Here is a 17,755-nt window from a genome sequence, read left to right on the forward strand (position 1 = left end):
TATTATCCTTAATTGGCATGCTAAAAATCATACTAGTAAGAGGAGGCACGACACTTGTAAACTTCACACGATTTATTGAAAATTGAACATTAAAAAAATCAACATATGAATTAAATATAAAATAAATAAATACCAACTCTGAGTCTTAAATGTTCAATATATAATCAACATAAAAATAAATATGAAATAAAAATATATTAGTGCTGCAAACACACTAGTAACAAAGGGCATACTAGCAACATAAAAAATTATGTAAACAAGTTTCAAGTTTCACAGGCATGTTTTATGCTTCTCAATACTGCCAGTTCAAGAAACGGAGGTTGTCATGTAGGAAACACAACTGTTCGGCATGTTCGCCCTTGAGGTTGCTCCTCTTCTTGTCATAAATGTTCCCAATCTCACTAAACACCCTCTCGCTGGGAACTGAGGAAGGGGGTGGACAAAGGAATTTTCTTGCTAGTGGTGCAAGAAGGTGTAGACGGGATGCATTTTGCTTCCACCATTCTAGCGGTTTACCAGTCTGCCTATTTATCACTGGCTCCTGGAGGTAGTGCTGCAGCTGGTCAGATATAAGGTGGTCTTCATCACTCTCCTGAGTAGGAGATCCATGAGGTCCCAAGATGTTGGCATACATTTGGTCAATGACACTGGAGGGACCAGGTACTTCCTCAACTTCCACCCTTCTCTGTTTCGAGTGTAGTCCTTCTTCTGCACTTGTGGCCATCTTCAGCTGTTCAGACACAACAGCATGCTCCTCCTTTATCCACCTTTTTGCTTTATCAAGTGTGCCCTCTGAAAAGACATGGCCCTTATAGCGAGGGTCCAGGAGTGTTGCGAGCACTAGACATTGTGTGTCCTCCATCTTTTGGAATCTTCTCTGTAAGCTTTGCAGCATTGACTCTCGCAGAGTTTTGATCCCAATTGTGTTTGGCCCCTGTCTGAAGAATCATCTTCAGCACAGCAATGCTCGGAATGACGCAGGAGATGGAAGCCTCTGACTTGCTCACCTCAAGGGTGACTTCCTCCATAGGCTCCAATGTATCAATTAAATTGGAAGCTATGTCCCATTGATCAGGGGATAGAGTGGCAATTTTTCCATACTCTCGAGCGTAGTTGTTCAGAGCTCTCTTCTGCTCCACCATTCTCTGCATCATATGAAGCGTGGAGTTCCAGCGAGTGGGTTCAGACTGGAGGATGCTGTGCTCTGGTAGGCCAAGTTCTTGTTGAATTTTTTTAAGCTTCTGCTTTGCAAGAACAGAGTGGTTGAAATGTTTGGCGATGTTCTTTAATTTGGCATTAATGTCCAGCACTACTCGCTGACTGTTGATGCCATCATTCACCACAAGCTGTATGGTGTGTGCGCTGCAGCTGAGATCAGGTATTTCCGCCAGTCTGAGACCTTTGACCATGTTTGCCCCACTGTCACGGAGAACAAGTACAACCCTGTCATGGCTGATGTCCCAGTGCTCCAGCAGACTGATGAACATGTCACCAATATACTCCCCTGTGTGGGAGCCTAACATTGTTTTTGCATTTAGGAGGACTTGCTTCCTGTCCCAGTTGTGGTCAATGAAATGGCATGTTAGACTCATGAGAGCCTCAGTGTCCCCAGACCAACAGTCTGTAGTGAAGGACAAAAAAGGGCCAGCCTCCTCTGAAATTAGTGCTTTGACTTTTCTCTCCACTTTTCCAACTATGTCCTCAAGCATGTCGGTGCGGTAGTGCTTCTCCGATTTTAATTTGTACCTGGGCTCCATTGCAGCCACCAGCCTCTGGAATCCAACACATGAAACACAAGCGAATGGCAGATTGTCTGTGGCAATCATTTCTGTTATTAATGTGTCTATTTTCTTTGATCTGGTGTCTGAATTTTGCCATTTCCGATGGGCATCAAACATATCTGTTACGGTTGGCTGATGAGGTTGGGAAGTGGATGTAGACACTGCAGCTGCTGGAGCTTTTTGTTGCTGAGCATCATTGTAAGCCTGGAGATGATGTACTCTCAGGTGATTCCAGAGGTTTGTGGTGTTTTTATGTTTGCTCTTTGCAGATCCCAAGCTCACATGTACCTTACAGAGCTTGCAGATCACCTTACTTGTAGCTGGCTCTGTGTCCGTAAAATGCTGCCATACTGGGTTTTTCTTTTCAGCCATACTGGGATGGTTTTCCTTCTGACATCAGACAACAATTCCTAAACAGAACAAACATTCAAGGTTAGCATTTAAAAGTGCCTTCAATGTTACTATATCACCATATGTTAATGAAAAATAAAATAATTTTATTTAGATTTTATTATCCATAACACATTTATTTTATTCATTATAAATAACATATGTTCTATATATATACACTATATATTCATGTATATAGTAGAAATATTATGTAGGCTATTATATAAAAATGACTGTAGGGGCCTACTCATCGATTCATAACAACAAGAATTAACAAATGTATGACTTCTTGCAGTCTGTTAGTCTATTAATTATTCATTTTAATATGTTTAACAGAGTGCAAGAAGACTTCCATGATGTGACAACTTCAGATAGTTACTTCAAAATGGCAAAATACGTGTTCAGGTTATACAGTTTCACTGTGGAACTTCCATGCCTTAAACTTTCATATGTTTCCGTTTCAACAATATAAAACTCCGTCTCCCAGCATGCTGCGCAGGAAACCGGAAATAAGAACTAGAGAACATCTGTTTGATCCTTTTCAAATTCACAATCAAATCAAACATGTAATACATCGCGAAAACAAATTGACATGGGATGACAATGTTTTAAAACGTTCACTTGCTATTTGTGCGTCCTCTTTTTGTTAACATTTCACTTAGATTGTCCGTTACTTAAGTTTAGATCGTAACATAGCAGTCACCAGCGTTGAAGGGGCTTAATTGCGCTCAACGCTGGTGACTGCTATGTTACGATCTAAACTTAAGTAATGGACAATCTAAGTGAAATGTTAACAAAAAGAGGACGCACAAAGTGAACGTTTAAAACATTGTCACTTTCCTTTCTTCTTCAACTCCGATGCAGTTGAAAACGAATGGACATGGGATGACAATGTTATAAAATGTTCACGTTAGATTTGTGTCCTCTTTTTGTTACATTTTCACTTAGATTGTCCGTTACTATATTTTACTTTTTTCCTTTCTGTAAATGAAGCAACATCACAGATTACAACTAATCATGAGAGAAAATATGCGACTTTTGGACATTGGAATGTAAAAATTGATGCCTTACCTGTAGACCGTCTTGCTCACTCTTGAAACCTCGTGTCCCGGTGTGCGTTCCAAGTTGCTGCCCGCAGATGTGCCTGACTTAAAATCGGCCCGGAAAATCGGCCGATGCCGATTGATTAAAAAATAGCAAAAATCGGCTTGCCGATCGATCGGTCGGTCTCTAGTCCCGATCAGCAAGGGAAGGGTAAACCACCCAAAAAGGACGGAGGCGGCAGAACATGGAGTATGACAGCTCCTCTGTGTTCTCTGCAAGAAATTTCCTGTGCAGATTTTTTAACGTGTCAAGGAGGAACCTCTTCTGCATCTTCTGTTTGTCCTTTGTTTTAGTTTGCTTTTTGCCAGTGGTCATTCTACTGATATCATCACGTGTGAAGAAATCCCTCACCCTCTTCTTGATGTCCACAAAGTTTGAGATTTCCTTCCTTTGAAATGTAGATACACTGCCGGTGAGCTTCCAGCGTTTCTTTGAAAAACCCAACGCAGACTCTGTAAATGATTGCAGTCTGTATCTCTTAATAATGTTACCTGCCACTACTCTAGATATCATTTGCCTCTCTCTTTCAGTTTTTGCCTTTTTATAATGTTCCTTTATTTGAGCAATGAGTGCTGTGTGATGCAGTACAGATCTTCTGACATCACTTGGAACAGCTGTAGGTTTTGTCTTCTTTCCTAAACGCTGGAGCCTTTTCTTGTATTTTTCTTTGGCCCTCCTCTCTTCATTAAGAGATTTCTGTAATTCAGCTACCTGCTTTCTCAATTTGTCTTTAGATATTGTTATACTTAACAGCTATAAATAACACTTTTCCTTAAAACTTTCCAAGCTATGAGTTTACCCCTCAACAGTGTTGAACACCTGAGATTGACAAAGGCCATAAGTACATAAAAACTATAAAATATTCATAGAAAATGAGAGAGAAGCCTACCTCTTGTTCCACTGTCCTGTTCTGAAGACTTTGATGATGTCACTCACTCATAAATGATGTCAAAAGGATCAAACCATTATTTTATTGGGAGGGGGGGAATGTTGGCGTTACGGGGTTGAAACGCAAGGACCGGGTTAAAAAGCTAAAATTCTCTGAAAATTCAATTCCTTTTCTTGAGAAAATGCATGATCAATGAAAAGGTGACTTCTTGATGGAATTTAACCCAAAAAAAAACCATTATTATTTAAAATTGTATACTCAAAATGCATCATGCTATTGTTAGGGTGGGTTAATGGGACATGCGGAATTCTTAATAGTCTTAAGAACAGCAAACAAAAGTGTTGAAATAAATATCTGTTTAAATATGTATTCTCTATTTCATATAAAAAACATGTGAAACTTTGAAATGTTACAGTTTAGGTGTAGTTTGATCAATATTCTGAAAAGTAACAACAATGTTACACCTTGGGACAAAGACACTACTGAAATGGCACCGAATCTGTAGAATGACCCTTTCTTCAGCGAGGTCAATGTAATGTACATGTACATTACATTGACCTCGCTGAAGAAAGCGGATACAGAGACTGTAACTGAGTACATTATCCGGGCAGAGCAGATCTTTACAGCGCTCAGAGGTGCTGGCGAGGCACCGAGTGAGGGACTGATGATGGCAATGATTATGAGGGGACTTCCAGAAAATTACAAGCCGTTTACGCTGATGGTAACCCATGGTTCAGCGGAGATGAAACTGGCGGAGTTCAAGGCTAAGCTGCGAAACTTCGAGGCGTCGGAGGATGCAGAGCCAGTAGCCGAGATGGCGGGAGAAAGGGTGCTGAAAGCCCGCGCAGCACTGAAGAAAAGGAGTGGCGGATCTTCGACAGACATGGCGTGTTGGCGGTGCGGAGAAAAGGGACATCGAAAAGATGAATGCACGAGGAAAGTTTGGTGCGGTTCCTGCAAAAGCACAAGCCACAGCGACAAAGCCTGCAGGAAGAAAGAGCGTGCACAAAGCTGTAGGTGCGCTCGCGCTGAAGATGGCAGCAGCGGCGGTCGTGCAGCGAGTGGTGGAGGACGGATCGGCGCGCGGGGACCCGCGGTAGACGACGTCACATTACGGGCAGAGACCGAGGACACCTGCAAGCCAGCGCAGCAGCGCCAGATCGAGGGAAAAGGGTTGGTCGTCGACACAGGCGCGACATCCCACATGCTGAACGACAGAAGCCGGTTCAAGACCTTCGACAGCACATTCAAACCAGAGGGCCACAGCATGGAGCTGGCCGACGGGAGGCGGACGTTCGGGTTGGCGGAAGGCAGAGGGAACGCGCAGGTGTGTCTCATCGACAGCGAAGGACGCAGATGTACAGTGACTCTTAAGAACGCCCTGTACATCCCTTCATTCCCACAAGAACTGTTCTCCGTGAAATGTGCCACTGCACATGGTGCCAAGGTACTCTTCGAGGAAGGTAACAATGTTCTTGTGGCGTCTAACGGCGCAAGGTTTAACATTCAAGTGTGTAACAGAATGTATTACTTGCAAACAGAGTGTGATGAAGATAGGGATGTTAACGGTTAATCGACTATCGATTAATTGTCGAAAAGAATTTACTCGATTAAATTAAATTAATTGTGACTAATTGAACATTGTAATCTATGACCGTTTCCCACAGGACGTTCTTGAACGTGACCCGAGATTCTCGCGAGCCGCTAGAGCTAGACACAAACTTGAGGCGGCAAAAAAACTAAAACAAACAATGATGAGGCGGTCAAAACGGAGTGGAGTGTGGGAGCATTTTAGATTAATTAACGATGAAAAAGACGCACAATGCAAACTTTGCGGTGCTACATTTAAATACAACAGCTCTACAAGTTCGTTAAGATACCACCTGAACAACTTGCATGTAACGTTAGCCATTCCGTCGCCTTCACAACCTACAATTGCTGCTGTGCTGGGAAGGCGAGTATGCGACCAAAGAAAAGCAGACGGCATTACTCAGAGAATTTGCGGGATGATTGAAAGAGATATAATGCCAATTAGCACCACCGAGGCCGAGGGATTTCGGGAGCTGATACAATTCATGGAGCCAGGATATAACATCCCTTCGCGAGCGACTGTGACTTCCAACTTGGAGGCACGCTACGAAATTAAGAAGGCTAAGCTAAAAACATGTTTGTCCGCGGCTAATGTGGCTCTGACGACGGATTGTTGGACAGCACTGACTACAGAAAGCTACATCACGATTACTTGCCACTATATTGAAAACGACTGGCAGGTAAAGTCGGCAGTCCTTCTTACGGAGAGCTTATCCGAGAGACATACAGCTGATAATTTAGCTGCCAAACTGAACCAGGCTGTGGAGTCATGGGGACTCACCGGCCGTGTAGTAGCCTGTGTGCACGACAACGCTCGGAACATTGTTTCAGCAAACAACCCCGCACGAGTCAGTTGGAAGTCAGTGTGTTGCTTTGCTCATACTTTAAATCTGGCCGTCAATGACGGATTCGCTGCTGCTGGTGTCAACCGAGTAATTGGAGCTGCTGGCAGGCTGGTCAAGCACTTCAATCACAGCACACCAGCAACGAAAGCGCTAGAAGCAAAACAAAGACAAATGCAGCTACCAGCTCATCGGCTCATTCAGTCCTGTAAGACCAGGTGGAACTCTGTACATGCGATGTTTGGCAGACTCGTAGAACAGCGATGGGCCGTGTGTGCTGTGCTATCAGACCGCTCAGAGACCAAGCTTTCAGATGCGAGGACGCTGGAGTTGAGAGACGACTTCTGGCAGCTTATGGAGGACATAGCGCCAGCACTAGAGGCTCTCCAATGTGCTACTACTGTAATGTCAGCAGAGGCGGAGGTATCCATATCCAACACGTACCCCATCACATTTAGTCTGATTAACACGCATCTCAAGATGGCAAATGGAGACAGCAACAGAGTGGCGGAATTCAAATCTAAAGTGCGCACTTCGTTGGGGGAACGGATGAAGGTAAGCTATGGCCATTAATTAATTAAACTCTTCGATCACATTTGAGCTATATAACAGATTATGGGGTGAATCACTTATCACCAACACATTGTCACAGTGTAAACTGCGTTTTTATGCAGTTGTACCCTTGTCATGTCAAACCTTATTAAATAAAACTCTAATGCTAGCTTTCTCCTTTATTTAATTTTAACAGGTTGAGACTGAAGACCTCACATCAACAACACCAATGATAGCAACGATGCTGGACCCACGGCATAAGCACCTGGGATTTCTAAGCCCAGCAAGCAGGATCTCAGCTAATACCAAACTGCTTGAACTGGCTATGGAAGAACATGTGGACTCCACATCAACAAATGAAGCCACCACTGGAGATGATGTGCCAGTCCAGGGAGCTACACTTCAGAGACACACTTCTGCTATGACTCTTCTACTGGGTGAAAACTATACCACCAGCAACAACGATGACATTAAAGAGGAAGTGGACATGTTTCTGAAGGATGCCTCACCACTCCTTGATTCCAGTCCCACAGAATGGTGGAAAGTCAATGAAGGAAGATTTCCGAGGCTGGCAAATGTGGCACGACGATATCTGTGCATACCGGGCACGTCTGTCCCATCAGAACGTGTATTCTCAGCAGCTGGCCTGACTGTAAACAGGCTGCGCACACGACTTACTCCTGACCACGTTAATATGCTTATTTTCTTGAACAAAAATAGAGGGGTCTAGGTCAGGAGCCTATTCAAAACACATTGAGACAGGAATGTTTTTGTTTCAGGAGAGGTAGCCTATATCTTCATTTGACTGTTCTAAGGGTCGCCCTCTAATGTTACTGTCACCTTCCTCAGGGATGATTTAAGTTGTGTTCAGAATATATTTGAAGTTTCCAGGGCTAGTTATCTTACTGTTACCTTTCTCAGACCAAAGGGGATTATAAATGCTGCTAATGTTTCAAGTTTTACATATGTAGTTAACCAGATTATAATGTGTAGGCTTAATATTGTGTAGGCTAGGCCTACCCATATTGTTTAGATTTCTATTTAAAATTAATTTTATTTTGCTTAATGTTTCACATGCGACAGGTGAGCCAGTGCACAATTATTTTGTTATGTATTTTAATTTTCTGTGCTTAATGTATTTTGTTAAACTACATAAATGCCATTATCTGCACATTATCCTAACTGGTACAATAAAACATCAATTGTGCAATATAGCATGCATTTTTATTCAGTAAATAAGCAATATTTAGCTTTTAATGTTAAAGACACTATTGATACACTGAGAAATTTACATTCTCAGGAAAAAAGCCGTTTATATCAGTTAATCGTTAATCGATCGATAAGGTCAATCAACTAATGATTAATGAATTAATCGATAATTTGCATCCCTAGATGAAGATGATGTGTGCAATGTTAGCCATGATATCCAAACCTGGCACGAAATTATGGGGCATTGTAACTATGATGACATACTGAAACTGCAGGATGTAACCGTAGGCATGCACATTAAAGGTGCAAAGCGTAAGCCTGACAAAGAATGTCATGTGTGCATAGAGGGGAAGTTTACTCAGACGAGAAACAGAAATGCAACTGACAAGGTGCAAACACCACTTGAGTTGGTAAACACTGATCTAGCTGGTCCAGTGACAAATGGTTCAATTGATGGTTACAGGTATATGCAATCTTTTACAGATGTGTGCACAGGAGTAGTTTTTACTTACTTTCTGAAAGCGAAGAATGATGCCGTACAGGCTACTGAAAAGTTTCTGGCTGACGTAGCGCCTTATGGCATTGTGAAGTGTATCCGGTCAGACAACGGGACCGAGTTTACTAGCAGAGAGTTTAAGTCACTACTAAGTAAGAACAGAATAAGACATGAGACGTCCTGTCCTTACTCCCCACACCAGAACGGGATAGCTGAGAGGGAGGGGCGCACTCTCATCGAGATGGCTAGGTGTAAGCTTATTGACAGCACATTACCTAAGACCCTATGGCATTATGCTGTTCAGGAAGCAGCCTACACCAGAAACCGATGCTTTAACAAGCACATTGGTACAACACCGTACACAGCATTGACAGGGAAGAAATGTGATCTAGCTAAGATGCACAAATTTGGGTCAGAGTGTTACGCGCACCAACAAGACAAGGGTAAACTAGATCCGAGGTGTAAGAAGGGGCTCTTCGTAGGGTACGACAAAGGCAGCCCCGCTTTTCTAGTTTACCACCCCACCAAGGGAAAAGTGCAGAAGCACAGATTGGTCAAATTTATCACAAAGACCACATGTGACAGTGAGACTCAGACTCAGGACTTAGGATTTGACCCCATTGAAAATAGTGAGAAGACAGACACATCACAGCCCAGTGCTACGAGCACAGACGTACAGACAGACAGTCCACAATCCCCAGGAGATGATGGTGAGGAGCACCACAGGGTGACGCCACAGGCCCCAAGCAGTGGGAGATACCCCACTAGAGAGCGTAAGCCCCCGAGTTATCTTTGTGATTACGCTACTCAGGAAGATAGTGGTGATGATGATAGTACGCTCACCAGTATTGACTATTGCTATCGAGCAGTGTGTGGTGTGCCACTGACCTTTAAACAGGCTATGGCATCACCACAGGCAGGTAAATGGAAGTGGGCAATGGACGACGAGATGCAGTCACTCGAGGAAAACCAGACCTTTACCCTGACCAAATTGCCAGAGGGCAGAAAGACAGTGGGAGGTAGGTGGGTATACTCTATTAAGGAGGATAGTGATGGACATGAGCAGTACAAGGCCAGATTTGTGGCGAAGGGATATAGCCAGAGAGCGGGGATAGATTATGGTGAGACATTCTCCCCCACGGCCAATATGACCAGTGTGCGTGTAGTCATGCAAAAGGCAGCCCAAGAAAACTTGGTACTACAACAAATGGACGTAAGGACGGCGTATCTACATGCATCCATAGACCGAGACATTTACATGGATCAACCTGAAGGTTACGAAAAAGTGGGAGGAAACCTAGTGTGTAAATTAGAGAAGTCTATTTATGGTCTGAAGCAATCGGGGCGTAACTGGAATGAGATGCTACACAAATGCTTGATAAATGACAACTTCACACAGAACCCAGCGGATCATTGTGTATACTCAAAAGAGTCTAAGCAGGCAGGGAAGGTGATTATAGTCATTTGGGTGGATGATCTCATCATCGCAGCGAATAACATGAGAAGTCTAGAGCAAGTGAAGGCAATGCTTTCTAGGCACCTAGGACCTAGGCAGGTTGAAGCATTTTCTAGGCATAGACTTCAGTCAGACTGATGATTGTGTAACAATGTCACAACAGAGGTATGTTGACAAGATTCTCAACCGTTTTGATATGCAGGAGTGCAGAACACGCGAGACACCATGTGAACAAAAGGTTGACTAAACTGATGAAATTTTCAGGGGCCATGTTTGGTGTAAGCGTCTGATGAGCTGTAAATATGTTAAGTACTGTATGTACTGTAAAATGTTTTGATTTATTTCTGAGTTTATTCTGATTGCTAAAAGCTGTACAGGATACAAGTCACTCATAAGTGGGAGTGTTGACATATGTGTGTATGATTGACTGAGATGTATTCTGGACTACTTACCTGCTCCACACCATAAGGGGGTGCTGTCGATTTTGTATGGGATGAATATGATTGGTGACGTCACACCCCCTATATATATGAATGTTCTGCGCGTGATTTTTCTCTTGGCCCGCTCCCAATATGATGAAGGCTGGAAGAGCAGTTCCTTTGTTTGCTGTATAATAAATATGCCCTAAAGGCTTAAGGAAGAATTCGTCTCGTCTACCTTTCTAGTGTTGCACTATTGGACTCCTGCTGTGTGTTGGCAGTACTCCTGCTAACAGTCTCCCATGGCAAATTGGTCTCAGCTAAGGGGCCAGACTAAGATTGGTTCAAAAGATCTCATGACAAACAAACTGGAAAGCGAGGATACCCGGCCCGGAGCAAGCCCGGGGTCCCCTTCTGGAGCAAGGCCCAGATGGAGGACTCGTCAGCGAGCGTGTGGTGGCCGGGCTTGCCACGGAGCCCGGCCGGGCTCAGCCCGAAAAAGCAACGTGGGCAACACCTCCGCTTCTCCGTCCCGCGGGCCCACCACCTACGGGAAACAACGATGGGGTTGGGTGCGCTGCCAGAAGGGTGGCAGTGAAAGCAGAGGGTCTCGACGGACCAGACCCAGGCGAAAGAAGCTGGCTTTGGGGAAGTGGAATGTCATCTCTCTGGGGGGGAAGGAGCCGGAGCTTGTGCGGGAGGTGGAGCGTTACCAGTTGGATCTGGTGGGGCTCACCTCTACGCACAGCGTCGGCTCTGGAACCTTACTTCTTGATAGGGGTTGGACTCTATTCTTCTCCGGAGTTGCCCAAGGTGTGAGGCTCCGAGCGGGTGTGGGGATACTCACAAGCCCCCGGTTGAGTGCCGCTTTGTTGGAGTTTACCCCAGTGGACGAGAGGGTCACCTCCCTACGCCTGCAGGTTATGGGGGGGAAACTCTGACTGTTGTGTGTGCTTATGCACCAAACAGCAGTTCAGAGTATTCAGCCTTCTTGGAGACCCTGAAAGAAGTCCTGTATGGGGCTCCTGAAGGGGACTCCTTAGTCTTGCTGGAGACTTCAACACACACGTGGGCAATGATGGAGACACTTGGAGGGGCGTGATTGGGAGGAACGCCCCCGATCTGAACCGGAGTGGTGGTTTGCTACTGGACTTCTGTGCTAGTCATGGATTGGCCATAACAAACACCATGTTTGAACATAAGGATGCTCATAAGTGTACGTGGTACCAGAGCACCCTAGGCAGAAGGTCCATGATCGATTTTGTTATCGTATCATCGGACCTGAGGCCGTATGTTTTGGACACTCGGGTGAAGAGAGGGGCGGAGTTGTCAACTGATCACCATCTGGTGGTGAGTTGGGTCGAGTGGCGGGGGAAGCTTCTGGACAGACCTGGTAAGCCCAAACGTGTAGTGCGGGTGAACTTGGAACGTCTGGAGGAGTCCCAAGTCCAGGAGGCCTTCAACTCACACCTCCGGCGGAGCTTTTCAGGCATCCCTGTGGAGGCTGGGGACATTGAACCAGAGTGGGCGGTGTTCAAAGCCTCCATTGCTGAAGCTGCGGCGGGGAGCTGTGGTGTCAAGGTCTTAGGTGCCTCAAGGGGCAGTAACCCTCGAACCTCCTGGTGGACACCGGTGGTCAGGGAAGCCGTCCGACTGAAGAAGGAGGCCTTCCAGGATATGTTATCCCTGGGTACTCCTGACGCAGTTGCAAGGTATCGACGGGCCCGAAGGGCAGCAGCCTCAGCCATGGCCGAGGCAAAGCAGCGGGTGTGGGAGAAGTTCGGAGAAGCCATGGAAAAGGACTTTCGGTCGGCACCAAAGTTGTTCTGGAAAACCGTCCGACACCTCAGGAGGGGGAAGCAGGGAACCATCCAAGCTGTGTACAGTAAGGATGGGACGCTGTTGACCTCAACTGATAGTGTGTTAGGGCGGTGGAAGGAACACTTTGAGGAACTCCTGAATCCGATAACTCCGCACTCTATGTTAGAGGCAGAGCTGGAGTATGAAGGGGGATCAACTCCAATCTCACGGGGGGAAGTCACTGAGGTAGTTAAACAGCTCCACAGTGGCAAAGCTCCGGGGGTGGATGAGATCCGCCCAGAAATGCTGAAGGCTCTGGGTGTTGAAGGACTGTCATGGTTGACACGTCTCATCAACATTGCGTGGAAGTCGGAAACAGTACCGAAGGAGTGGCAGACCGGGGTGGTGGTTCCTCTTTTTAAAAAAGGGGGATCAGAGGGTGTGTGCCAATTACAGAGGCATCACATTACTCAGCCATCCCGGGAAAGTTTACTCTAAGGTGCTGGAAAGGAGGGTCCGATCGATTGTCGAACCTCAGATTGAAGAGGAACAATGCGGTTTTCGTCCTGGTCGTGGAACGACGGACCAGTTTTTCACTCTCGCAAGGATCCTGGAGGGGGCCTGGGGGTACGCTCATCCGGTCTACATGTGCTTTGTGGATTTGGAGAAAGCATATGACCGGGTTCCCAGGGAGATACTGTGGGAGGTGCTGCGGGAGTATGGGGTGAGGGGGTCTCTACTCAGGGACCATCCAATCTCTGTACTCTCAAAGCGAGAGCTGTGTCCGGGTCCTCGGCAGCACGTCAGACCGATTTCCGGTGAGGGTTGGCCTCCGCCAGGGCTGCGCTTCGTCACCAATCCTGTTTGTGATATTCATGGAAAGGATTTCTAGGTGTAGTCGTGGGGGAGGGGGTCTGCAGTTCGGTGGGCTAAGGATTGCACCACTGCTTTTTGCAGATGATGTGGTCCTAATGGCTTCATTGGTCTGTGACCTTCAGCACTCACTGGATCGGTTTGCGGCCGAGTGTGAAGCGGCTGGGATGAGATCAGCACCTCCAAATCTGAGGCCATGGTTCTCAGCAGGAAACCGATGGACTGTCCACTCCAGGTAGGGAATGAAGCCTTACCCCAAGTGAAGGAGTTCAAGTATCTCGGGGTGTTGTTCTCGAGTGAGGGAACAATGGAGCGTGAGATGGGCCGGAGAATCGGAGCAGCGGGAGCGGTACTGCAGTCGCTTTACCGCACCGTTGTGACGAAAAGGGAGCTGAGCCAGAAGGCAAAGCTCTCTGTCTACCGGGCCATCTTCGTTCCTACCCTCACCTATGGTCATGAAGGATGGGTCATAACCAAAAGAACGAGATCGCGGATACAAGCGGCCGAAATGGGATTTCTCCGCAGGGTGGCTGGCATCTCCCTTAGGGATAAGGTCAGAAGTTCAGTCATCCGGGAGGGACTCTGAGTAGAACCGCTGCTCCTTCGCGTTGAAAGGAGCCAGTTGAGGTGGTTCGGGCACCTAGTGAGGATGCCACCTGGGCGCCTCCCTAGGGAGGTGTTCCAGGCACATCCAGCTGGGAAGAGAGCAAGGGGTAGACCTAGGACCAGGTGGAGGGATTATATCTCTTTGCTGGCCTGGGAGCGTCTTGGAATCCCCCAGTCAGAGCTGGTTGATGTGGCCAGGGCACGAGAAGTTTGGGGCTCTCTGCTGGAGCTGTTACCTTCGCGACCCTGACGGAAAAGCAGGAGAAGATGGATGGATGGATGGATGGATGGATGGATGGAACGTGTTGATTGGCAGAGAATCAACAAAGTATATTAACTGGAATTTACAGAGTTTTCAGAGTATTTCAACATGTAGGCTTTGGGTCAGCTGGAAAGCGGCTGCTTATCAACTGCAGGGTCGCAGGATCAACAACCGGTTGATAATCTTTGTTTTGTTTATAAAAGCGTAAGTTTAATGTCATAATGTAGTTAATAAATATATACTTTGATGTTTACCTTTTCTGAGGCTATAACATGGATAAGTTTACGAATATTATTTAGAAATAAAATTCCCTCTTCGCAATGTTTACCAGCCTCCTTAGGCTTTTCAATCACTACCATTCAACAGGAATATAAACTATATTGATACGAATTGATTACATGAAAATATGATTTCATGTTCAAAGGAAACAAACTGACATTTGTTTCCTTTGTTCTGCCTGCATCTTTGGAGGGAAAGAAAGGAGTGACAGGCCTCAAGGGGCGGAGTTATATAGACTTGGGTGGGGGAGTGGCCTATCTTGATTGACAGCCTGTGGATGCAGGTAGAGAGACTTGAAATTTCTACCAATAGTTGCTGAATTTTGCCCTGTCTTCAATTTTGTGCAACCATCAGCTATACTAATCCGTGTAAACCAGGGGTTAGTTTAACCATTAAAGCATATACAAATTCAGACTGACAATCTCACCTATACTAATAAACATATTTGTGACCCATGCAATATCTTTTAAGAGCCCTGTAGGACTTTTTTTTTTTTTTTTTTAAATCTGCACCTAGCTGACAAGCCATGTGGCCTGATATTGTGCAACATAGTCTAGTGCTGTACACACATGTTTGAACACATTACGAAATTCAGTCGTGTGTTTCTTTCTCCTTTAGTTTATGGCCTAAAGTCAGGCAAGAAACAGCATGTTTAGACATTAAAACGTTTATTGTGCTTTGCTATTAAATCATACAACTTTTTTTTTTCCCAAAGTAAACTCAAGAGGGTTTCTGCAGGTTGGTCGAGCTTTCAGTTTATCTCGGGTAGTGGCACTCCACTCCAATGACAGCGCTCTGGCTCCTCACGATGGGACTTCTGCCAAACACTTTGGGCTCGTAGACCAGTGCAAAAGCATAAATGAAGTCATGCTCTCTCATCTAGAGAAGAAAGGGAACAACGGTTGCATTTAATGACTGAAAGTGTAATAAAGGGTTGGAAAAGATATTCAAATAAAGTTTTTGTATATATATATTCCAAAGTATCACCATCAAATTATACCTTAAAAAAGGGGACTCATTATGCAATCCCTTTTTCAGTACTTGAGCACATACTTAGGGGTAGCCGTTGTTCGAACCTACCCAAAACTGAGCTAAACTACTAAGTAAGATGTTGTTGGTTGCCTAGGTTTAAAACAAAACAAAACATGGGATTTAACAAGCCGTTCAGATTTGGCTTCACATGCAAGCTTATTAGAATAGAACATATTTGCCCACTGCTGACTTTGCAAATGGTGAACCATCATTTTGTTGCAAGCCAATCAGAAAGACGTTAGAAAATGGTCACGTTTTGTTCCACGACATAAAATACGTCAGTAAATACTGTGACTATGTCCAATGGAAAAATCTGATGATTACTGCACCACTCCGAGCTCTCAAACCTGTTCCGGAAATAAATCCAATAAGTGTGAAGCTGAAAATAAGCACGATATGTCCCGTTGAAATAAAAGTGTATATGAAAATGTACCCCAAGTATTAACAGTAAGGTTTTTACAATGCAGACTGGTTCATTTCAGAATATAAAACACTGGATAATGAAAATATTAATAGTTTAAAACTGCAGTTGGTTAAAGTGGCTCTAATCAACAGAGTTTATAAATAAAAACACTTCATACCACTAATGTGCTGCCACAGCCGTGCAGCTCACTTTCAAAGACGAGCACATGAGACAAGTTGTCGATCTCAGTAGCTGAACAACCACCGAGGGTGATCTCCTCCGGCTTTATCAGCCTTCCCTGGCCCAGCAGGTGCTGGCTCACCTCCACCTGGATCCTGCTCTCCCCACACCTCACTGCAACACGGTTGGTGGTCACCGGCTGCCTCGAAGAGAAATTTACAGGGTTTTTTTTCACTGAATCCACTGGATCCTTAGGAAACCTCCAGGAGAGTGTTTGCTCTGCTGGCTGGATCTGCTCTGCCTGCAGGCTGTCAGCATGTTGAACAGACTCCCTGGGGTGCTCTCCCTCTGTTTCTGGCTCCATTTCCACCTCAACTGTCAAGTAGGTCGGCCCGCTCATACTCAGGAATCTAGCGTCACTAAGCCTGACACAGGCAAGAACAAAGCCAAACACCACAAGCGGCCAGGAACCCATTTTGTTGCAAACACAGACTTTCCTATGCAGCTTTCTTAAGCATGAACCCTGGAGCAGACAAAGGGAGGGACTCTGGCCTCGGCTAATTAGCTGTATCTCTTTGCACCCGTGTGGATCTCACAGCTGCACCACCCGCACTAATTGGAAACAGGAAGTGCCAATTAACAGAGGTAAGGAGACATAAAATAAAGAATGAATACACTTTGCACAGTGGCAGTATTGTAGCCTTTAAGGTTTATCTGAGGCAGGATTATTACTTGGTGAAAAATAAAATAAAAGGTAAACAAAAAAAAATAAGATAATACTAAACTTTATATTTTGATTCAAAATGTATGAATCAAGCAGTGAAAATACCCAAGCATGTTTTAAAGTAATGTTTTCCTAGTGACATTTTCTGTACTGAATTTACTTTTATCATACACTACTTTGTACTTCTACTCTACACAAAATATTGTAATTTCATTTGCCTGAAAGCTATAGTTACCACTTACAGATTTTTGTTTAATTGAACATAATTAATTCTCACGTTTATTCTCTAACTTTCTCCAATGCTGAATTAATCAAAGATAAGAGTAATGTTTGAAATGTTTTAAAATAATTCCATCATTTATCTTCAAGTTTATTGTGATATAAACGGCAGGAAGAAGCACTTATAGTTGTATTCCTTTACGCTCATAAGCAACATACAAGTCTATTTACTTCAGCAATTTGAAATAGAATGCAGGGAATGTGGAGAACGTTTAGGTTGTACACAAATATATTTTACTCCAGTAAACCCTCATGGTGTCACAATGTGTCAGTTGTATGAGTGAAGTTTTATTAACAACGTTAGCTTCATTATAAAGATGTGCATTGCTGTGTGTTGCTTTATGGGACATTGTTCATCCTGCTGCTGTGTCTGTGCTCACAGGTTGCTCTCTTGTTCTCTGTCTGTCTTTGGTGACACCACGTCGGAGGCCTGAAGGAACGCACCGTCTCAAGGTCGGGGGAATGGTTACCATAGCAACGGCACCTGAGTAATGAAAGTCATTCAAGGATTACAGGACGCTGTGATTTACTGGAGGGTGAAACAAATGATCTGAAGGGGAAAGAGTCATTTTTTTTCATAACACTTTCA

General features: G+C 44.8%; 2 protein-coding genes across 3 annotated transcripts; both read right to left on the bottom strand.

Annotated features, from left to right (window-relative positions):
- Positions 1 to 292: 292 nt before the first annotated feature.
- LOC134880503 (zinc finger BED domain-containing protein 4-like) lies at positions 293 to 2,093 on the bottom strand (the record flags this gene model as incomplete). The annotated part of the gene is given in 2 exon segments (XM_063907456.1): positions 293 to 926; positions 928 to 2,093. Coding segments are annotated over 2 exon segments (1,800 nt in total), but the record flags the coding sequence as incomplete, so codon positions are not given.
- A 13,106-nt stretch (positions 2,094 to 15,199) lies between these two features.
- On the bottom strand, positions 15,200 to 16,751 carry LOC134879867 (zona pellucida sperm-binding protein 3-like). Of its 2 annotated transcripts, none has more exons than XM_063906418.1 (2): positions 16,306 to 16,751; positions 15,200 to 15,427 (listed from the first exon to the last, which is right to left on the bottom strand). In XM_063906418.1, exons 1-2 carry the CDS (start codon positions 16,636 to 16,638, stop codon positions 15,305 to 15,307), a joined length of 456 nt encoding a protein of 151 aa, XP_063762488.1. In that variant the 5' UTR covers positions 16,639 to 16,751; the 3' UTR covers positions 15,200 to 15,304. The 2 variants fall into 2 exon arrangements, with proteins under 2 accessions (XP_063762488.1, XP_063762487.1); XM_063906417.1 differs by having other exon boundaries at positions 16,162 to 16,743.
- Between the last annotated feature and the right edge of the window lie 1,004 nt (positions 16,752 to 17,755).

This window comes from Eleginops maclovinus, chromosome 18, assembly GCF_036324505.1.
Source record: "Eleginops maclovinus isolate JMC-PN-2008 ecotype Puerto Natales chromosome 18, JC_Emac_rtc_rv5, whole genome shotgun sequence".
NCBI lineage: Eukaryota > Metazoa > Chordata > Actinopteri > Perciformes > Eleginopidae > Eleginops > Eleginops maclovinus.

Bases quoted from the DNA above. Each gene is read 5' to 3' on its own strand.
- LOC134879867 (XM_063906417.1), bottom strand. From the start codon at position 16,638: ATGGGTTCCTGGCCGCTTGTGGTGTTTGGCTTTGTTCTTGCCTGTGTC. The intron at 15,428-16,161 runs GTATGAAGTGTT...TTTCTTCTCTAG, and splicing joins GCTGTGGCAGCACATTAGTG to ATGAGAGAGCATGACTTCAT.